This window comes from Hipposideros armiger, unplaced genomic scaffold, assembly GCF_001890085.2.
Source record: "Hipposideros armiger isolate ML-2016 unplaced genomic scaffold, ASM189008v1 scaffold_1093, whole genome shotgun sequence".
In the NCBI taxonomy this organism is placed as follows: Eukaryota; Metazoa; Chordata; class Mammalia; order Chiroptera; family Hipposideridae; genus Hipposideros; species Hipposideros armiger.
In genome coordinates, this window is record NW_017732443.1 from 6,326 (window position 1) to 27,007 (window position 20,682).

The window sequence follows — 20,682 nt, forward strand, 5'->3', positions numbered from 1 at the left end:
TCCTGATCTTAGAAAAAAAGTGGTCAGCTTTTCACTGTTGAGTATGATGTTAGCTGTGGGCTTGTCATATATGGCCTTTATTATCTTGAGGTGTGGTTTTTCCTTCCATACCCAATTTGTGGACAGTATTTTCTTGAAAGAATGTTAAATTTTATCAAATGCTTTTCTATATCTATTGAGGTAGTCATACGATTTTATCCTTCATTCTGTTAATGTGGTGCATCACATTTATTGACTTGTGTATATTGAACTATTCTTCTATCCTGGGGATGAATTCTACTCGGTCGTGGTGTATGATCCTTTAAATGTGCTGTTGAATTTGGTTTGCTTGTATTGTATCTATATTCATCAGAGATATTGGCCTGTAATTGTTTTCTTTGATAGTATCCTTGCCTGGGTTTTGATAAGAGTAATGCTGGCCTCATAAAATGAGTTTGGAAGTGTTCTTTTCAATTTTTTTATAAGAATTTGAAAAAAAATCATTCATTCAATAAATGTTGGTAGACTTCACCAATGAAGCTATATGGTTCTGGACTTTTCTTTGTTGGGAGATTTTTGATTACCTATTCAATCTCCTTATTCATTATTGGTCTGTTTAGATTTTTTTATTTCTTTATGATTCATTCTTGGTAGAGTGCATATTTCTAGGAATTCATCTACTTCTAGATTATCCAATTTGTTGGTGTATAATTGTTCGTGGTAGCCTCTTGTGATCCTTTGCATCTTTGCAGTATCAGTTGTAATGTCTCCACTTTCATTTCTGATTTTACTTATTTGAGATTTCTCTCTCTCAGTCTATCTAAGGATATGTCAATTTTGTTTACTTTTCAAAAAACCAACCGTAGTTTTGTTAATCTTCTCTATTGTTTTATTAAATTCTCTATTTCATTTCTTTCTGCTCTAATCTTTATTATTGCCTTCCTTTTGCTAACTTTGGGCTTAGTTTGTTCTTTTTCTAGTTCTTTGAGCTGTAAGGTTAGGTTGTTTATTTGAGATATTTTTTCTTAAAGTAGAAGTTTATCACTAAATTTTTCTTAGAATTTATTTTACTGCTTCTCATGAGTTTTGGTATATTGTGTTTCCATTTTCATTTGTCTCAAGATATTTTTTTTGTTTCCCGTTTGTTTTCTTCTTTGACCCATTATTTATTTAGGAGCATGTTGTGTTGTTTAATTTTTACATATTTGTGAATTATCCTGTTCCCCTACTGTTATTGATTTCTAGTTTCAATGAATCATGATTGGAAAAGATTAACTTGATATAATTTCAGTATTAACTTGGTTAGACTTGTTTTTTGGGCTAATGTATGATCTATTCTGGAGAATGTTCCTTGTGCACTTGAAAAGCGTGTGTATTCTGCTATTTTAAAATGAAATGTTCTGTATATGTCTCTTAGGAATATTTGGAATATAGTGCTGCTGTTCCAGGCTGCTGTTTCCTTATTGATTTTCTGCTTGGATGATATATCCATTGTTGAAAGTGAGCTATTGAAGTCCTTTACTATTATTGTATTGCTATCTATTTCTCCCTCAGTTTGGCTAGTATTTGCTTTATATATTTAGATACTTTGATGTTAGGTGCCTGTATCTTTATAATTGTTACATCCTTTTGATGAATTGATCCCTTATCATTATATAATGATCTTCTTTGTCTCTTGTGACAGTTTTTGACTAAAGTCTATTTTGTCTGGATATAGGTATAGCCAGCCACCCCTGTTCTCTTTTGGTTACCATTTGCATGAAATATCTTTTTCCATGCCTCCAGTTTTGGCCTAAAGGTTAAGTGAGTCTCTGGTAGGTGGCATATAATTGGATCTTTTTAAAAAGAATCTGTTTAGCCACTCTACTTTCGTTGATTAAAGAATTTCATCCATTTAAATTTAAAGTAATTGTTGATAGGTAAGGACTTACTATTGCCATTTTGTTAATTGTTTTCAGATGTTTTTTGTAGTTAGTTCGTTCCTTTCTTTCTCTCTTGCTGTTTTCCTTCATGATTTGATGATTTTTTGGTAGTGGTTTGCTTTGATTCCTTTATCTTTTGCATACCTGTTAACAGGTTTTTCTTTGTGATTAGTATGAGTCTTACATAAAGCATTTTGTAGTTACAGCAGTTTATTTTAAGCTGATAAGGACTTAACTTCAATTGGATGCAAGCACTCAACACTTTTACCTTTTCTTTTTCCCACACTTTTTGGTGTCCATAAGCCAGACAATGGGATCTGTGGCCAGTTGTTGAAATTTGTGTATCAGTACCCCAAGCTGAGTCAGCCATGCTGATTTCCTCAGTTCTGGGTGGGGTGAGACAGAAGTTGGCTTCCTGGGCAGCATCCTCAAGGCTGGGGCAGTTGGGTGCTTCACTCTCACTTTCCCTTGTGGGAAAAATTGTGGGTTGAGGGTGTCTTTCTTGGCACTGAGCTGTGCTGCCTTGCGGGAGGGGTAATGCAGGTAAAGTGAAACTGTTCTTCTCTTCAATGTGTCTATTCTCAGAATTTTTGCTCCACTGAGGTACTGGAACCTCTCAGCTGGATTTCAGGGCACCCATAAAGGTGCTCTCATCTGTGGGTGGTTTGAGAACTGGAACCTCCTATTTTACCATCCTGCTGACAGTCATTAATTCTTATTTATTATGCTAAAATATTTGACTCACCTAGAATTTATTTTGGTTTAAGATATGAAATAAGGATCCAACTTCACAGTGTTGGTTTTTTTTTGTTTGTTTTGTTTTGTTTTGTTTTGTTTTTCTGGCAGATAGCTACTTGTTTGAACAATATTAATCAATAATCTATCACACTCCTCACCCCCACTCCCCAAACTAAGAGTCCATGTTTTTCCTCCATCTTTGTCTGGGCTTTCCATTCTTTTCACTTCTCTGTTTGAGGTAATGCTTTTTAATGCCTGTAATTTTAGAATATATTTTACTCTCTAGAGGGGTCCATTAAAACTCTTAATCTTTTTCAGAAAGCAGAATGGAAGAGAAAAGTGAAGGAACTGCACGAAGAGCACTCAGCTCAGAAAAGAGAGGTAGCTCTCATTGGGTGGCCTGGGGAGCTTGGTTCCTGTGACCCCGTCTCATCCTTCAGCAGGCCACATTTCCCTGCACCTTGAATTGGTTGGCAGATATTTTGTTGCTGATACTGTTTCTAGGTGCTGACCTTCATCCACACACAGAAGAGTCAGCTGCCCAGACAGCAGCTTCCCTGGCCAGGAACAGTGGTCAGGTTTTCTCTTCTGAATCTAACACATCTTTTACTCTGTGATCCTCTCAGCAGTGACCCTTTCAGGTCCTCCAAGGCGGGTTGTGCTATACACCTCAGATGCATTGTCTGGTCTTTTTGTGTTTGGGTCCTTCTTTAAAATCTCACCCAGGAGAGAACTAGATGGCTGTGAACTTCAGTGATGGTTCAGGAGGAGCCCCAGTGGAAGGGCTCAGATACTGAGACCAGCGAATAGAGAGTAGCAGGCCTCAGGGCAGAGAAAACAGCTTCTATAAAAATGCCCCTGAGGAGGAGGCAAGTTGAAGAGGAAGCCAGTTAACAAGAGTCCCAGGTTGTGCCTGCAGAGAGCTCAGAAGATGAAAGTGCTTAGATCAGAGCTGGACACACAGTAGCCACCCCACTCCAGTAACCCCTTCTGATGGTTTTATTTTAAACATTTTGAAATGGGAAAATACATACAAATTCATTCCAAAAACAGAAGAAATATAGGAAGGTACACTGAGTAAAGTCTCACTTCCACTCCATCTTCAGCTTCCTGTTCCCAACCCCCACCCCACCCACACACACATACAGGTGACCACTTTTATTGTTTTCTTGCATATTTTTCTAGAGTTTCTTTATGCAAATATAAATAGTCTCATTTTCTCTCTGCTCTTATACCAGAGGTAGCGTGTTTCCACATTTTCTTTACCTTTTGTTTTCACCTGAAAACATCCATTTGATGATTTTTGAATGACCTCTTCTTACCTGACTGTCTCAGTGGGTGGCCACACCTGACAGAGGCCCTTTTGCCCTGATCTTAGGGGCCTGCATTCAATTCTCACTTCTCCTCAGGCACAGCTGGAAAGTAGTCAGTCTTGTTAGAAAGCCACCCGCCCAGGTCTGGAAACCCTCCACCGTGCTTCAGGTGAAACCCCGACTAGCATTTGCCTATAGGTTCAGGCCTCAGAGACACTGGGTACTCAGAGGTCCCTTCAACATTTGACCAAACCACCATCCTGTGTGCCCACCAGCTGCAGGAGGAGAACGAAAGGCTCCAGGCTTCCCTGTCTCAAGACCAGAGGACAGCAGCTGCCCAGTCCCAGCGCCAGATCCATGCCCTCCACACCCAGCTGCAGGAACAAGCCAGGCTCATCGCCTCCCAGGAGGAGATGGTAGGTCTGTTCCTTCTTCCAGCCTCTGGTGCCCCTGGGCCACTTCCCTGCGAGGATCTCCTTAGATTCTTCAGGACTCATCAGCATTCGTTTCATTAGTTAGGTTCTTTAAGGAGAGCAAAGAGTCCCCAGGCTTGAGGGGCACAAAGTGGTGAGGATGCAGCCCGCCTGCCTCCAGGCTGGAGATGTGCCTGTCATCCTTACGGCTGCCGGCAGATGGGTTCACTAATATCAGAGACCATACTAACTGCCAGCACCTGGTAGATACTTTGCTTTTTGCTTCATTTAAGCCTCATGACTGCCCTTCAAGAGCCCCTGTGACTCTTCACCTACTGCGGATAATTCTCTGCCCAGCCCAGGCTCAGCTCCCTACTTCTGAGCCCCAGGTCTGTGGGGAAGTATGTCTTTCCCTGGCTGGGCCCCTCCTGTGGCCTCAGGTCCTTGGTTCCAACACCACCCTCCACACAGCTTCCCTGGGCTGAGCACCCACTGTCACTATCTAGTCCACTCTTTCTGCACCTGCACTCGTGCTGTTTGTGCATTTCTGTTCTCCTAGCCGTACTTCACCCAGTCAGCTTATCTTGCCCACTCCTCTGCTGCTTTTCTTTTCACTGTTCGCCCCTCAAAACACTTAGCTCTTCATTGCTGTGGCCAGACAGGTCCAGTCTGGAGGTTTCTTCCTTATGTTACCCAGAACTCTTGTTTGTAAATGTTTCAGTTAGGAACCCATTGGCTAAACATATCAGAATAGATTAATAGGGGTTTATTTTTATTGTAACATCCAAAGAGGTCATCATTGCTGGCCTTGGTTTTGCAGCAAAATTATGCCATTGGAAATTCAGACTCTGTTTTCCTTTTTATCATCTTCTGTATGTTTAGTTTTTATTCTCATGCTTGACTCTCATAGTTGCAAGATGGCTGCCATAGCCCTAACCATCACAGCGATATTTAATGGAAGAAGTTGATGAAAAGACCCCCTTCTAAGACTTCTGCTTATATTTTATTGGTCAAAGCTATATCACATTGGTAGCCATAGTTGCAAGGAAGCCTAGGAAGTAAATAATTTGTTTTTATAGTCTCTAGAATAGAGCTAGGCAAAGGAAGAAATAAAAGGTACTAAAAAACAACTCAAACTTAAGCAGAAGAGGGAATTTGTCATAAGGGTAGGTAGGGTGTCCCACAGAGCTCAAGGCAGGAGAGCAGCTGAGCCTGAGAATAAACTGGAATTGGAGACATGAATATGGTCAGGAGTTTTCCTCTGCTGTGCATCTCTGTCCCTTTCTTTATATCTGCTTCAATTTTTTGCTTTTAGCTCTGAAGATCAGCTTCCATTTCTCTTTTCCATGTGGCAGAACAAATAAACAAATACATAAACAACCCAAGAAAACCAAAACCCAAACCAGTTGGCTGCTGTAAGCTCTTGACTTCACACATTACCAGTCCAGAATTCTCTGCCCAGACCTAGACAGTCAGTTATGGCGGTGGCATGGGTTCACATTGTCACATGTGGCTGCCTTGTTTGCAACCATGTGGAAGGAGGAAGAAGAGTCACTTCCTGGAAAAGGGGGGTTGAGCAGACAGTTTGGTGACTGTTCACCTCATGCCTCCTTCCTCCTAGGGGGCACTCAGCTCAGATGAGCACATTGCAGGAGGGACCCCTACCTTGCCTGGCTGTTTTCCACCAATTGTACCAATAGTACTGACTGTGCCTGTCTGTTTCCATAGGGCTCCTGCCTTTCGAACCCTAGTCCGTCTCTGAAGAGGGGGCATTCTTATCTCCCCACTATGGGAAAATGGAGCATGGTGCCATCCTGGTTGCTGCCATTTAACCTGGTGCCATCCCTCTCAAATATGGATGGCAGGAGATGCGTTGGGGGTTTGGGGTGGTGTACTCTGAGCTCCTCCCATTTCCCAGAGCTCCTTCCATGGGGTGGCATGGAAATTGTGGCTGTCCCTTCTTCATGGTGCTAGGCAGACCCAGTGCTCAGAGCAGAGTTCCCTGCTGGCAGTAATCTGCTCTATTCCACATCTTTGCAGATCCAGACCATGTCCCTCAGGAAGGTGGAGGGTAAGTTTGCATGGGGTGGTTTGTAACAGTCTTGGCTGTTGTCTTGGGATCTTCTCTTTCCTGTCCCCCACTAGTCAATTTATAGGATGAGGATGAGGACATGTGATGTCAGACTCTCCGACTGGGCGAGGGAGGGAGAGAAGACTTTTGCTTCTGGGACAGACAGGGTTGCAGGCTGGCATTTGTGCTGAAAGTGTTCGTGCAGCTGGCAGGGTTTCTTGCCTCGCTTGCTCTTCTCTGTAGGGTGGTGGAGACATGGGGAGGGGTGAGGAACTTGGAGGCAGTGATTGATGGAGCAGGGTTCATGAACAGGCTCTTTCTAATTCACCTTCTCTGTGGTTCAGGTCATTGACTTTTACTTTTTATTGTTCCTATTGTGTAGCAAGTTGAGCCCAAATATATGTGAATGTGGCCTGTCTGGAGTGTGCACTTCCCTCCCCTTCAGCCCTGGTGTGTGTATGTGTGTGAGTGTGTAATGGAATGCAAGTGCTGGTGTCTAAAGGCAGACAGTAACCTACAGGGGATTGCACCTGCTTGGAGGACCTTGGCCAACCCCTTATGAAACTGGTCCCTCATACTCCACTCCACCTCCCCTGTCCTACTCTGTGGTTATCCTTCTCGCAAACACACACATCTCCCACTCTCTGTTTTGAGGCTAGACATTTCTTTCCCAGCCTTGCAACCAGTTCAGAGGAGCACTATTCCTGTGGCCTTGAACTTCCCAGTGCTGGGGCTGGGATGTGTGCCTTGCCCTTCCCAAAGCACTTCAGATTCATTATTTCATTATACTGTGCTAGTGATTTAATGTGGGGTGGGTATTATTATCCTTATTTTGTAGATGAGGAGATGGAGGCTTAGAGAAGTTCAAGGACTTGCCATGTCATGCACAGTTAGTGAAGGTCAGAGCTGCAATGTGGACTCTGATCTTTCTGTCTTCAGTGTCTTTGACCACTGCTCCATCCTGCCTCTCTCTGGTAAAGAGATGACTGGAGAGCTTACTCTTTCTGGCTGGCACTCACAGGGTGTCCCACGCTTTTCTCTAAGTCAGGGATGGGGTCCAGGGCATTGGAGCCACTGACTGTTCCTGTTCTCCTCAGGGATCCGTGAGGGCCCCAAGGCTGTGGACACAGAAGAGGATTCTTCCGAGGAAGGTAAGGCCTCATTGTCTTCCTCAGTGTTCAATGCAGAAAAACATATTTGCTGCCCTCTTCGTTATTTAGTTTGTCTCTACTTAACTGTGTCTGGCCACTTGAGTATGGGGGTGACGGGAACCAGGGGCATGACTGCAGAAGGGTGTACAGTGGGAAGTAGGTCTCTCCACTCCCAGATTACTGGGCTCCACTTCCAGAAATTTTGGTTCCGTAGGGTTGGCTTGGGATCTGAGAATATGAATTTCTAATAAGTTACCAGCTGGGGCCGGTGCGATGGCTCACACTTTGAGAACCATTGCTCTAGAACAGCGGTTCTCAACCTTCCTGATGCCGCGACCCCTTAATACAGTTCCTCATGTGTGGTGACCCCCAACCATCAAATTATTTTCGTTGCTACTCTATAACTGTAATTTTGCTACTGTTATGAATCATAATGTAAATATCTTTTTGTTTTCCGATGGTCTTAGGTGACCCCTGTGAAAGGGTCGTTCGACCCCCAAAGGGGTCGCGACCCACAGGTTGAGAACCGCTGCTCTAGAACAATGGTTCCAAGGTGTGGTTATTTGTTAGAAGATCTCTGGGGAGTTTTAAAAATAAATATTAAGGTGTGGGGCCCACTCTCAAAGACTCTGATGAAATTAGCTTGGGAGGGGACCCGGGTGATTAAAATATGCAGCCAGGATTGAAATTACCACCCTCAACTGTGAGCTCCTTGAGGGTTTTATTCTGCTTCCCAACATCCAGCACCCAGCACTGGACTGTTCACATTCATATTACTTGTCAGTAAATGTCTATTGAGTGAATCAAAGGACCGGTACAGGTCTCACCACAGTGGCCCCCACACTGGACCTGAAGAGCACTTTTGGGGGGCTTCCCTGGATCACCCTGGATGGCCCCTTTGTAGCAGTTACCACATTTTATTGTAATTGCTAATTTTGTTACCATCTGGGTTGATATTTCTTAAGGCATGGTCTGTGGCTCATCTCCATCAGAATCATCTGGGCAAGTTAAAATCCCATAAGCCCCGAGTCATCCTGGGGCAGGCTGAGCCCTGATCTTGGAGGTCCAGACTGGCAGGGAATGAGAAACCTGAATATGGGAGGTGGGGGTGGTCTAACGCAGTGGTGCCCAGAAGCAGAAACACTCCAACTTCTGACCCAGGGATGGGCACATTGGCTCCGAGCTTGCAGGCTGTAGACCAGGATCACTGGCCAGGCTGGAGAACAAGTGAAGGCCAGGTGGGGGCAGTGGGGCTTTGGGCATGGAGGTTTCGGGTGCTCAAGCTGACCTTGGTGATTGTCTTGTGCTGCAGAGCTGGAGGACTCACAAGTTAGACAGCAGAAGGTGCTGGAAGCTCTGAGGCGAAACCCCACCTTGCTGAAGCAGTTCAGGCCAGTCCTGGAGGACACCCTGAAAGAGAAACTGGAAAGCATGGGGATAAAGAGAGTAAGTTCCGGGGCCACGTTATAAGGGCCGATACCTACCATTTAGACACAGGGTTTTCTTAAACGGACAAATGATTGATTGTTCTTTACGTTGTAAGCTTCTTTATCTTATTTGTTCCAACTGGGGCACCTTTGGTGTCTAGGAACATAAACACCCACACAGCTTCTCCTCTCACGTCACAGCGACAATGTAGTTCTTTCTGTTTCCTCCAATGGCTTCTTGAGATGCCACCCTGTGTCCTGTCCTCTCTGTGCTGTCCACTTATTGGTTATTTTCTTTGGGTTTCTATTTCTGACAAAGTGCACTTAATTGGCCCAGTCTGCCTCTGGATGAGTCCCTTGGGTGAAGTGTTCATTATCGGTGGCACATGAGGCCAAGCCTACTCAGCAGGGGGCTGTGGGTGAGGCAGGCACCGAAAGCTCTGTCTGGTATAAATTAGCATTTGAACACTGTTGCTCCCTCATGCTCATGTTCAACCAGAGCATGCAGATTATTTAAGGCATCAGTGAAATCTATTATTAAATAAGAACACACCATGTTATTAAAGGAGCCGAGCAACATGTCATTGAAAATACTATTTGTGCAGAATAAGAGTAGAACAAAAATAGGCACCTCGGTTTAATTTAGTAAGGATGCTCTAATATCTGACTGTTTTCAACTCTGCTTAGTCTAACTTTGGCCCTATATTCAGGCTTGACTTAAGCAGTTCTTTCCAACCTTGAATTCTCATCTTGGATTCAGATGCCTCCCAAGGCCCTCCCATGGACCCTGGGTAGATGTCAAAAGCCCAAGCAACTTCCAATAGGTCTTGGAAGGGTACCTGGCATTTGTTTTTTTGTAGTGGTTTTTAAAAAACATTGTTATCCTTGAAGGACAATGTGTCTGACATAACGATAGTGCCTGGGTACAAAAAGGAGCAAGTCATGGTCTCCCATCCTAAGATTCAGTCAGGTGGTGGAGAGGCATGTCCCGTCTAAGCCCCGTATGCTGTGATGTCGGTGGCATTATATGCAGCCCCTTTGTATTATCTTGCTGTGCACATTTTGATAGGGCGCCCAGACCCTAAACCACCACACTTTCAGCAGTGTGTGAAGCCACTGATCACCCTGCCCTGATACTCCTCTCACCCTCTCTCAGAAAGCACCCGGCGCTGATCACAGTGGCTCCCAGGCTGGCAGCAGGCTTAGAGGCTTAGGGGGAGGAGAAGAAGGGGAGCCCCTGTCTCCAGAGGAGAATGTCTTGTCTCTTCTAGGATGTAAAGGGAATCCCTGTGCAGACTCTCAGACACCTGGAGTCCCTCCTGAGAACTCAGAGGGAGCGGAAGGCAGGGAGGTTTTCTGAATTTCTGAGCCTGAGGAAAAAGCTCATCAAGGAAGCCACCAGCAGAGTGAAGGAGAAACAGAGAAATGGGGCCACGGTGTCCCAGCCAGATAGCAAGGCTCCAGGTAAGGTGATAAGAGGGCTTGCTCAGAGGGGCTGTGACCCAGGAGGGCTGGGGCTTTTTTTTGCACAAGAGGAGGATGTAATCCCTGCCATCATGGGAGCATGGCTCTGAAGGGTGAGATGGTGGGTCCCTATAGGTGACTGAGTCTGAAAGTCTTCTGTTGGGGAAACAGAGTCTGGGTGAGATAGGGTGGGTAGATATGTGGGCCCCAGGGTCTCTCAGGGAAGCAGAGAAGATCTAGACCTGGAGCTTGCAACCAGCCTGAGCTCTTCCTGCTCAGACTTGCTCCTCTCTCAGCAGCTTAACTCTGCCCTGCCTTACTTGCTTTTACCAGAAGTTGAACTTTGCTCCTACAGAGAGCAGCCGATTCAGTTTCTGGCTCTACAAACCAGGCATGTCAGTGCTGGGAGAAGGCCCAAGGCCTGGGAGCACGGAGGCTATAGGCAGAGGCAAATATCAATCAAATGAAAACTCTGCTCTGAAGCAGTGGGAGGGTGTGGGAGGTGGTGCCAACTCTACCTGCAGCCAATTCCTCGGAACTCAGACTTGTTTCTTGCAGGGGGTCATGGCTGCTGCTTTGTTCCTGGTGGTCATGACAAGAAAAGGCCCTGTGATTCTTATGGAGGATTAAAGTATATGGGCAAGGACCCTCCAGTCTCTGTCCCCAATCAGCTTAGGGAGCAAGGGAACTTGTGTTTCTAGGTTTGCACCCCCACCCTTTTCTAGAGGATTCTCAGATCCACTGGGCTGCTGTAATGGGAAGCTCTGGGTGGGTGGTTTTAGTGGGCCTGGGTCTCTCATGCAGGGTGATGCCCCAGCTCCTTTAACTTTGTCTCCTCAGTCAGAGGGAGGTCACTTCTGCCACCTCCTTGTGTCCAGGCAGACCCATCCTGAGCTCTTCATGCACAGGAATTTCCCAGAGTGTGGGCCACATATCTCGAGAGATGATTTTAGTTGGTACATGGATGAATAACTTAAAAATTTAATCTTTATTTTTCTTCATGTGCATTAGAAAAATATTACTAACGTAACCCCATGAGCTCATGGAAATTATTACTTGGACAAGTATAAAGTGGGTATTTTGTGTTTAAAAGTGGTATCATTTTATTTATTTATTTATTTAAAAGATTTTATTGGGGAATTGGGGGAGGGGAACAGTGTTGGGGAATTGGGGAAGGGGACCAGCCAAGTTGTTTTTCTTTAGTCTTTGTTGTGGAGGGCGCCAGTCGCCGCCTGGCTGCCTGCCAGCAGCTCATGGCCCCTAAGCTCAAGGTGCTATGTTCAATCTTAGTTGCAGGTGGGGGTAGCCACCATCCCTTGTGGGAGTCGAACCAGCTGCCTTGTTGTTAAGAGCGCACGCTCTATCCACTGAGCCATCTGGGCGGCAGCTCAGCTCAAGGTGCCGAGTTCAGCCTTAGTTGCAGGTGGGTGTAGCCCACCATCAAACAGGCAGTCTTGTTGTTACACCAGTTGAGCCATCCTGCCACCTGTTGGTAGCTCAGCGACAGCTCAGCTCAGGCGCAGCGTCACTGGCCCATGTGGGAATTGAACCAGTGGCCCTGTTGCTCAGAACTCGCTCTCTGAAGCTAACTCTTAACCAACTAAGCCACTCGGCCGGCCCTAAAAGTGGTATCATTTTATATAAAAATGCTAAGTAGATAGCAGAACAGTTGGTTTGAGAATATTGTGTCAAAAATATGGGAAACTGTCCTATTCAGTTTAAACTCCTGGACTTAAAATCTCTAAGGAAAGGACAATTCTTAGTCTTGCACCGAAATCTCAGAGAGAAGGGTATTTGTCCTGGTGGCTAACCTGCCTTTCATACTTCAATTTCAGTTCCTAGCTCTCTGCCTCAAGTGTTCATTCATTCATTGATTCATTTAGCACAGTATTTACTGAGGTTTCTCTGTGCCAGGACCTGCCACCTTAGCTGGGAAGCCAATCAGGACTAGGTGATGAGATGGAGCTAAGCACAGGGTGGTGGGAGCTTGGAGAAGAGAGGGGGTAGGCGGTGAAGGAAGTTGAATGGAGGGCCCCTCTCAGTCCCCTTTCTAAGAGAAGAGAAAGGTGTCTTGCTCCTCCAGGTGCCACTGTCCCCTCCAGCCCTCACTCCTATAGTCCGAAAGACAGGAGTGAGAGCCTCCCTGGTTTTAGGGTCCTGCCTTCTCCAGGGCATGTCACTGTGAGACGACACTGTGTTTTCACAGCACTTTGTAGACTCTCCTTCCACTTCTGTGTGAATGCTCACCTCAGACCCGTTTCTCCTCAGTCTGTGCCTCTTTTGTTTTGGAGCAAAGCTGCAGGATGTAGAAAGGCAGTGGCAAGAACCCTAGATTTGGGGTGACTGACAACCTGTGTTTGCATCCACCACTTACTTCCACGGAATTGTGGTCCGTGATCTAGTCCCTGAATCTCTGGAGGCCTCTGTAAAGTAAGGAAAACTACTCTCTGAAGGTGTCTGGGGCTAAAAGGAAGTCTGTTAAATGCTGGGCTTGGTGTCTGCCCAGTAACTGTAGCTTTTATTGGTATTATTTTCCCTTAGCAAGTTTGCCTTCCCCTTCTTTTCAGTTTATGCTTTCCTAGAAGGTCCACTTCTAAGTAAAAGCATTCTCTGAGATCAGTGTATTTCAAACATTTGACCTTGAACTACAGTACGAAACTTATTTTGTACTGTTACTTGGTCCACATATGTAAGAGTTTCATGGAACAGTACTTACTCCAACTCCCTGAGATGCATTTTCTCTCCTCTTTCCATAAAAAAAAAATGCTGATCTTGAATTCATCTCCCCACAAGGGGCCTTGATGCAATTTGGAAAATGGAGGGCTGTGTCTAATGTCCTGGCTTTACCACTCGCCACAGGCCTGGTAGGAGGTTGTATGTGGATCTTAGTGGCCCATGTGGTACTTGGGCGACCTCTGGTGGCAATAGGGTCTTCCTGCAAGGCTGTCGGCACTCAAGCGGCTGCAGCTTGGGTAGATACGAGAGGGTAGGTAGCTTTGGAGAGGTCCGCTTCTAAGACTGAGCTGGATGGGGGTGGGGTGTGTGTAGGGGCGTGGTCTGCAGTCATATTGGGCTCCTCTTCCGAACTGCTGCCTCCTTTCCGTCTCCTGGAATGACAACATGACCCTGGAATACCAGCTGCTCTCCTGGTCTCTGATAAAACGGTGGGTCCCAACCCTGAGTCCAGCCAGTAGTGAGGTACCAGGGATGGGGGAAATTATTAAATCTGCTGTGGTTATCATAGTATATTGCAACAGAGTGATGTGTCCGTTTCCAGTGTGTTGGAGCCTTATTCGGTATTCTCTTAGGCTTAAGGGCTCAAATGGATACCCTCTGAAACTCATTCCTATCTGTGTTTCTAGCCAAAAGCCAGCAGAACCCTTTGGTCACCAAAGAGGTCCAGGCAAAGGCCAGGACCCTGCATGTGGCATCGCCATCCAAGCTGGCAGAGCCACCTGTGACAACTCTTCAGCGCCACGGCAGCCATGGCCCTGGTCTGGCCCAGGTGCCCATCCCTACTCCACACCTCACAGCGCATGGACCCTCCGGCACCTCTGCTTCCCCAGGGCCTGGGCTAAGGTGAGCCCTAGACTCTGTATTCTCACTGGGTTTGTGGTGTGGCCCCCAGCCTCAGGCAGTCCTATTCTGGGCTCCCCTCAGTCTTCTGCAGACATACAAGGGGCAGAGACAGAAGTGAACAGTAGGGGTCTTAGGTAGGGTCCAACCCTAGCTCCCAAGAAGAGACTGGGACCCTTTCTCCCAGGTGAGACAACTTGTGTTCCCCTTACTCATCTCTTCCTCACGCCCCAGATGCCCCACTGGAGGACTGGGTCCTCCTTTCCTAAGGAAGGAGCTGGCGCGGCTGCTACGTTCCGGGATTATGCCTGGCTGTTTCCTGGGCCCAGGGAGGGAGCAGGGCCAGCTCTGGCAAACCAAACATGCTTGCAAGTGGTGAAGTGTGACTTTTATAGTTTTTCTTCTGGCCCACACATCCCTCATTTTTTTCTCCTCCTCAGCAGTACGCCCCCATTCAGTTCTGAAGAGGACTCAGAGGGAGTTTCTGGGCAGCGTGCATCTCTCCAGCCCTCACAAGTTCCTTCCAGGATGGGGCCCGGGCCTGAGGACTGGTCTGATACTGAGACCTCGGAGGCAAGCACCCCGTCCTCTGGCAAGGGCTCAGGTGGGCTGGCTTCCTCAGGTGAGTGGTCTGCAAACACTGGGCTAGCCCTTCCCCAGCCCAGATTTCTCTCTGTCCTGGAAACACCCTTTTCTTTGGGTTTTCTGATTTGGCAACTTGTGACTTAGACTTGGAGAGAAAGATCTTCCTTCCCATCAGATATTTTCCTGGGATGGAAGATATATCAGGAGCAAGATAGAATTTGAGTGAGGTTTATTTTGCCCCTGGTTTTGTTACTGAATTGTCTAGCTGTTGGAGGTTGAGGGGGGCCCACTCACCCCTTTCCTCCTCTAGGTTCTTTCCAGTAGAGAATAAACATGGTGGCCAGATACACTGAGATCAAAGCATTGCTCTGTTCATGGTGACAGGGCCCAGTAATGCCTAAGGCATCGGCTTCCTGTTAGAGCTGGATTGGCTCCTGAGGCCAAAATGGGGACCCCTGCATCCTCTGCCTCCCCAAATCCAGATCCTGACCATATTTGTACTTGGGGCTGGATCAGCAAAGAGGACTCTGAGTGGGTTAAAACAGGCAGCTGTGGGGACAATCGAGCTGCTTTTCAAACCCAGTCACTGGTGCGGGTAGAGGGTCAGAGAGAAAAATGAAGTCAGCAATCCTGGTCCTGTCCCAGCTGAAGCATAGCCCAGGGATGTTGCAGTCCTTCTCCTTGGTTAATTCTGTGGGTAGGAGAGGGTAAGAAGGCGTGGAGAGACACTGAGAGGTGTTCCTTCTATGCTTGGCCAACCTGGAGGGACAGCAGGAATTCCCTCACACCACCTGTGAGGTAAGGCATCTGCATAACCACACACTTTGTCACAGATGTCAAAACTAAGCCTCCGAGACCTTAAGTGACTTGTTCAAGATCGCAGAACTAACATCATGGAAAATTGATTCTGTGTTATGTTTTTGAAGTTAATGTGTTGGAGTTATTGTTTGTTTGTTTGTTTTTATTTGTGAAATAATTTTTTCCCAGAAAGAACTGCCGTTAGCCATTTTCCTAATATTAAGAATAGGCGCAGTCTACGTAAAGTATGCTGCTTGAGTTCATTAGCACCAGATCAAGGGGCTGTGGTCACCCTGTTAACTATTACCGTGGTTACTATGAGGTTCAATTACAATGAACGTTTTGACAAATACAGTTTCCTGTAACATGTAGTCTAGCAAACATAAGTTTTTGTAACAAAAAAGTAGTGAAAACTGTGGCTTCCCAGCCAGTCTTGAGATGGAAGGTGGTGATAGCCTCAAAAGGTGACAATGAATCTTCACAGCAGGCTACCTCAAGCCTACTTCAGCAGTCTTTGGGTCACAGGAAAGTTTTTGCTCTTTTCAGCAAAGACACTTAGACAGAAATTCAACTCGTTGATGACAAGGGCATTAGAGAAATTTAAGCTAAATGTTATGGTTAACTGGAATGAATACATCCATTAAATCTGTCACTTTCTATCTAACAGGTTATAATACTGAGCATTTGTCTTCTCAAAACAATTGCGTCAACTCCCATTCTTTCAAGATTTTCTTACAAAACTATTAGCAGAAAGGCGTGTGGCTTCTGGCTTCAGTTGCATTTTCTATCCCAGGCTTAGTTAAAAAATATAGAACTTCCAGTTTTGTAGTTCCAAAGTCAGTACGTGGATGCTCTGGGATATTATCCCAGGTCTGTGTAATCTGCAAGTCCATGCTCTTAATGGATTCTGCATAACTTCGTCTTGTCCATAGCATATTCCAAGCCTGCCAGCCATCAAAATCCACCAGAACCAGGTCTTTGGAGTAGTACCAATGGCCTGGAGGGCAAGCAAATGATTAGAAACATCTAGGAACCGGGAGTCAGGAGTCCTCAGATCCAGTTTGGGCTCTGTCACTTTCTACCTACCTGCTTGTGTGAGGGGTTTCAGTTTCTTTGTTGTAAAATAAGATACCTGGACAAGATGATTAATGAAAAGTGAGGAACAGTGCCTGGTACATAGTAGGCTCTTACACTTTTCTTGAATGAATCATTGAGCCAAGGGCTGCTGTAGCCCCAGCCGTGTGCTCAGGCCCTCAGACATTTGTATCCTAGAAGGCCGAGCTTAGCTCCCAACGTCTCGGTCATTCCTGAGGTCTGGACATGCACCTTATTTACCATGTCTCCAAAAGTCTGAAGCTAATGTATGCCACTGCTTGGCTCCCTTCCTGCATGGAGTTTGCAGAAAGTGTGTCTGGCCTGCAGTCCTCCTGTGCTAATTTATATTTATGATATTTCTTCTTGTCTCAGTGAAGACGTTGAAGGAGGATGTATCTGCATGTTAGTATTGCAGTTAGTTCATGTGCCAACTGAGCAGAGATTAAGAGGGAAGAACAGCTTCCTAATCCTCTATCCCCGCCAGGTTGTTAAGTGCACAGTTACATGTTCAGGATGTTCAAAGCCTCTTTTCTACAGCACAGGTTGGCCTGGGCCTTCCCTCTTTCCTTGCCCCCTTCTTTGTGGTTGCCCTTGCTTCTTCCTCCTGACCCTTCTCCATACTCCCTCTACCCACACGAGCAACACTGGAGCCTGGACCTGACCCACGAGGACATGGCATTCATGCTCTTCACTTTGCCCTCTGGTTGTCTTCCAGGAACATTGGTTCAGTCAATGGTCAGAAATCTCGAGAAGCAGCTGGAGGTTCCTGCGAAGAAGCCTGCTGGAGGGGTCAGTCTGTTCTTAACACCCAATGCCGGGCCACAGAGGGCGGCCGCAACAGGAAGGAAGCCTCAGGTAAGGTGTAGGACTCTTGGAGGTTGCCCTGCAATCCCCTACAGAGACAGCTCCAAGTTTCAGGGGCCTGGGGCGGGGCCTGCAGGAGGGTGATGGGAGTGTAGCATTGGCACTAGCAGGACATTGCAAGTGACCTCACTGTGGAGAGAGAGGCACTTTCAAATGCTTGTTGTTTGTGTCCATATTAATAGTAAAAAGCCTTTTGGTTCATTATACAAGCAACTACTTGGTGGATTGTTTCTCTCATTTCCTGCCTCCAGTGGAGCCTGGACCTGGCTCCGTGTCTGCCTTTCTGTAGCCGCTGCTCTCTGGCTCCTCCTACAGTGGACAGTTCCCCTTCCTTCTGTCTTTGAGGACCCCCACACAGGGCCCTGTGCTGAGCAGACTTCTCTGGGCGGGGGAGGAGGGGTTGGCTTGGCATCACACAGCACATCAGTTTAGGGGACAACATGCAATGGGAGTCTTTAGTACCTTTGTTCTCAAATTCACAGCCATTCCTCATACTAAGAAAGTCGTGATGACCTTGCCTCTCTCAGGCTCTAGCTGCCATCAGAGTTAAAACCTGGGATGCTCAGCCTCCCCAACCTTTACCAGCCCCCCCCCCCGCCCCCCACTGCCCTTCTCTCCCTCATCAGGGAACAACTCCCACATTCCTGTTACTTTTTTAGGCAGAAACATTGATTGCCCTTGTTACTTCATACTCCTTTTCTCTCCTTTCTCAATCAAAAAGGTACATCCTGAGGGCCGGCCGAGTGGCTCAGTTGGTTAAGAGCTCGCTCAAGAGTGTGAGCTCTGAGCAACAGGGTTGCCGGTTTGATTCTGGGCCCGAGCTGAGCTGCCACTGAGCTGCCAATGGGTGGCAGGATGGCTCAACTAAAAAAAACCTGATACATTCTGGGATGACAAATGCTGTCACTAAAATTCAGAAATCATGAGAAATCACTTTTTGATTCTCAATAGCATACGCCCCCTGCCCCATTTTTACTACATAATATATTTGGTTTATTATACAGCTCATGTGTGTTTGTGAGTAATGACTCTAAATAATTAAAACAATTTTTTTTTCCTTTTCCCACATTGTGAAAGGGCACCAACAGCCCAAAGCAGGTTGAGGAACTGCTCAGAGCATGCTTGCTGCCTTGGGCCCTGTGTGGTTTCTGATTGGTTGGACTTGTATTCCAGGAGAAAACACATAGGATGCTTCTATCAAAGCCAGGTGGCCAGGGCCTCCTGTCGGCAGGGGCACTAGGAGTTCCGGAGCGGTGGCTGTGGTCCCAGGGTAGCCTGGGCCCTTGGCCCACTCTGGGCAATCCAGTTGGCCACAGCCCAGACCCTTTCCAGGCTGAAGGATTCCTGGCACTCTGGAACTCTCCTCATGCTCCTTCAGCCTGAGTGTTTACTAGGCCCTAAAGGAGCCATCTGAGAGGAGGGGAGGAGGGCACTTTAGCGCCTGGTGCATTCAGCTCAGGAATTCAGAAAAGTCAAGGCTCCGGAGCCTTCCAGCTCCACTGACGTGGGGCATTAAAAAACCCGGACGAAGGTTAAATGACAAAACAAAGCAGCCTAATCTGCCGTGGTTCTTTCCGAGGAGCTTGCCTTGATTTGGCCAGTGGAATTTCAGGAGTGTGTGAAATCAATCTGCTGCCATGTCCCTGCAGCGTGTTCTCAAAGATAGGGAACCTGGAGAGAACAGGAGGAGCGGCATCTTCCTGCTTTCTTCCAAATCGGCGTTTTGTCCCCATGTCCGTCTACATCCCCATTCTCCCTTGTCAGAATGCCTTTTTTTCTCCTGCTTACCTCCCTGCAGCTTTCCGATGATGACAGTGACTTGGAGGTCTCTTCCTTGGAAGATCTCCCCCAGAACCTGGACCAGAAAGAGAAACCGAAGCCCTTGTCTCGCTTGAAGCTCCCAGAGAAGTTTGGCGCCAGTGCTTGGAGCCCTGGCCAACCCAGGGTCCCTGGCTGGTGATCCCACGCCAGAGCCTGGCTGGCTGGAGGACCAGTTTTATCACCAGGCTTGGGCCAGCTGAGGTCCCACCCCAACAGAAGAGGCTGCTGGGCCCCTTGTCTTTTCAATAACCAAGAGGCCTTCTCCCTTGGAGAGAAGTGGAACAGAAGATGGATTTGACTCCTCTCCTCCAGCCTGGGAGGGTGGGAGGGACCCTCCCCCAGAGTGTTACGGAGGCCTGGCTGGGTGACCCTGGGGCTTAAGAAAGGGCTATAACAGGACCTCTGAGCAGTTTCCTTTCTCCACCTCCATGTTCACACCCGACTGGAAGGAGCCACTTGGTCTCTATTCTCAAGCGTTTGTAAACCTGCAGGAATACTGTGGAGATGTGTCTTAGATGGGGTCCTTTTGGGGACATGTGTCTCAGTCATTCAATGATTGATCCAAAGTCATTTACTAGGTACCTGTTCTGTGCCAGGTCCTCCACTGCTGAACTGGGGTGCAGGCAGAGGTGGGTGAGGCAGAAAGTGTGGGGTAATAATCTAGTGACAGAGATTAGGGTGTCATGGGAGCAGAGGGGGGCCACCCCATGCAGCCTGGGGTGATCTTGGAGACCTTCCCATAGTTGATATCTGGCAGGGCTTGCTCATGGGTGGGAACAAGGAGGGACCCTTGATTGGGGTCTCATATCCCCAAAAGACCACAAATTTAATTTTTGATATTATTTCCAAAATTAGGTTAAATGTAACCACTGTATTTTTTTAAATGTGAAAAGCATTAATTTATTATATGTAAACATTTAAATATAACAAAATGTTTATAACTCTCTGGTATTTCTTCATTATTTTTGGAGCTTTAGCAGGGGTGGTGGGGAGGTGAAACAACCTACAACTTCATTGTGCCAGTTTAGGTCCTTTGGGATGCAGTCACCAAGATGGCGCTTGGAGTGCAAGAGGTTTGTTGGGGAGCCACACCTGTGAAAAGTGAAGGTGGAGGAAGCAGGATTGGGCAGGGGGAGCCCCAGACCTCCATGCAGGGCTGACATCTTGCCAACCCAGTAGGAGCTCCAGGGCAGAAGCTTCCCACCAGTGCGTCCCCATTGGGCAGAAATGGGCTGGCCCTATTGTCTCTATTCTGCTCTGTCATTGGTGGGGCGGCGCAGACTGAGTGAGACTTTGATTTGAAAGCTGAGGTCAGCCAACTTCGTTCTTCATAGTTGAACAACAATTTTTTCCGGAAGGGACATCCAGCCATGCACCTTCACACCTCACAAGCAGAGGGAGTAGCGTGATGAGCCCACGTGCCCAACACCCAGCTTCAACTGTTATTAAGCCAACTCATGTCCAA

The 20,682-nt window shown here is 46.9% G+C and overlaps 1 protein-coding gene across 1 annotated transcript in view; it reads left to right on the forward strand.

Moving 5' to 3' along the window:
- Positions 1-20,132, forward strand: part of LOC109376290 (zinc finger protein DZIP1L-like) — a gene marked incomplete at its 5' end in the record, with an annotated part of 25,955 nt that extends 5,823 nt beyond the window's left edge. Inside the window, 10 exons of the mRNA XM_019632165.1 lie at positions 2,958-3,020; positions 4,228-4,368; positions 6,406-6,436; positions 7,534-7,587; positions 8,900-9,033; positions 10,286-10,478; positions 13,841-14,057; positions 14,495-14,676; positions 17,248-17,387; positions 19,195-20,132. Of these exons, the coding sequence (XP_019487710.1) occupies positions 2,958-3,020; positions 4,228-4,368; positions 6,406-6,436; positions 7,534-7,587; positions 8,900-9,033; positions 10,286-10,478; positions 13,841-14,057; positions 14,495-14,676; positions 17,248-17,387; positions 19,195-19,356 (1,317 nt within the window). The remainder of the gene's footprint in view (positions 1-2,957; positions 3,021-4,227; positions 4,369-6,405; positions 6,437-7,533; positions 7,588-8,899; positions 9,034-10,285; positions 10,479-13,840; positions 14,058-14,494; positions 14,677-17,247; positions 17,388-19,194) is intronic.
- Between the last annotated feature and the right edge of the window lie 550 nt (positions 20,133-20,682).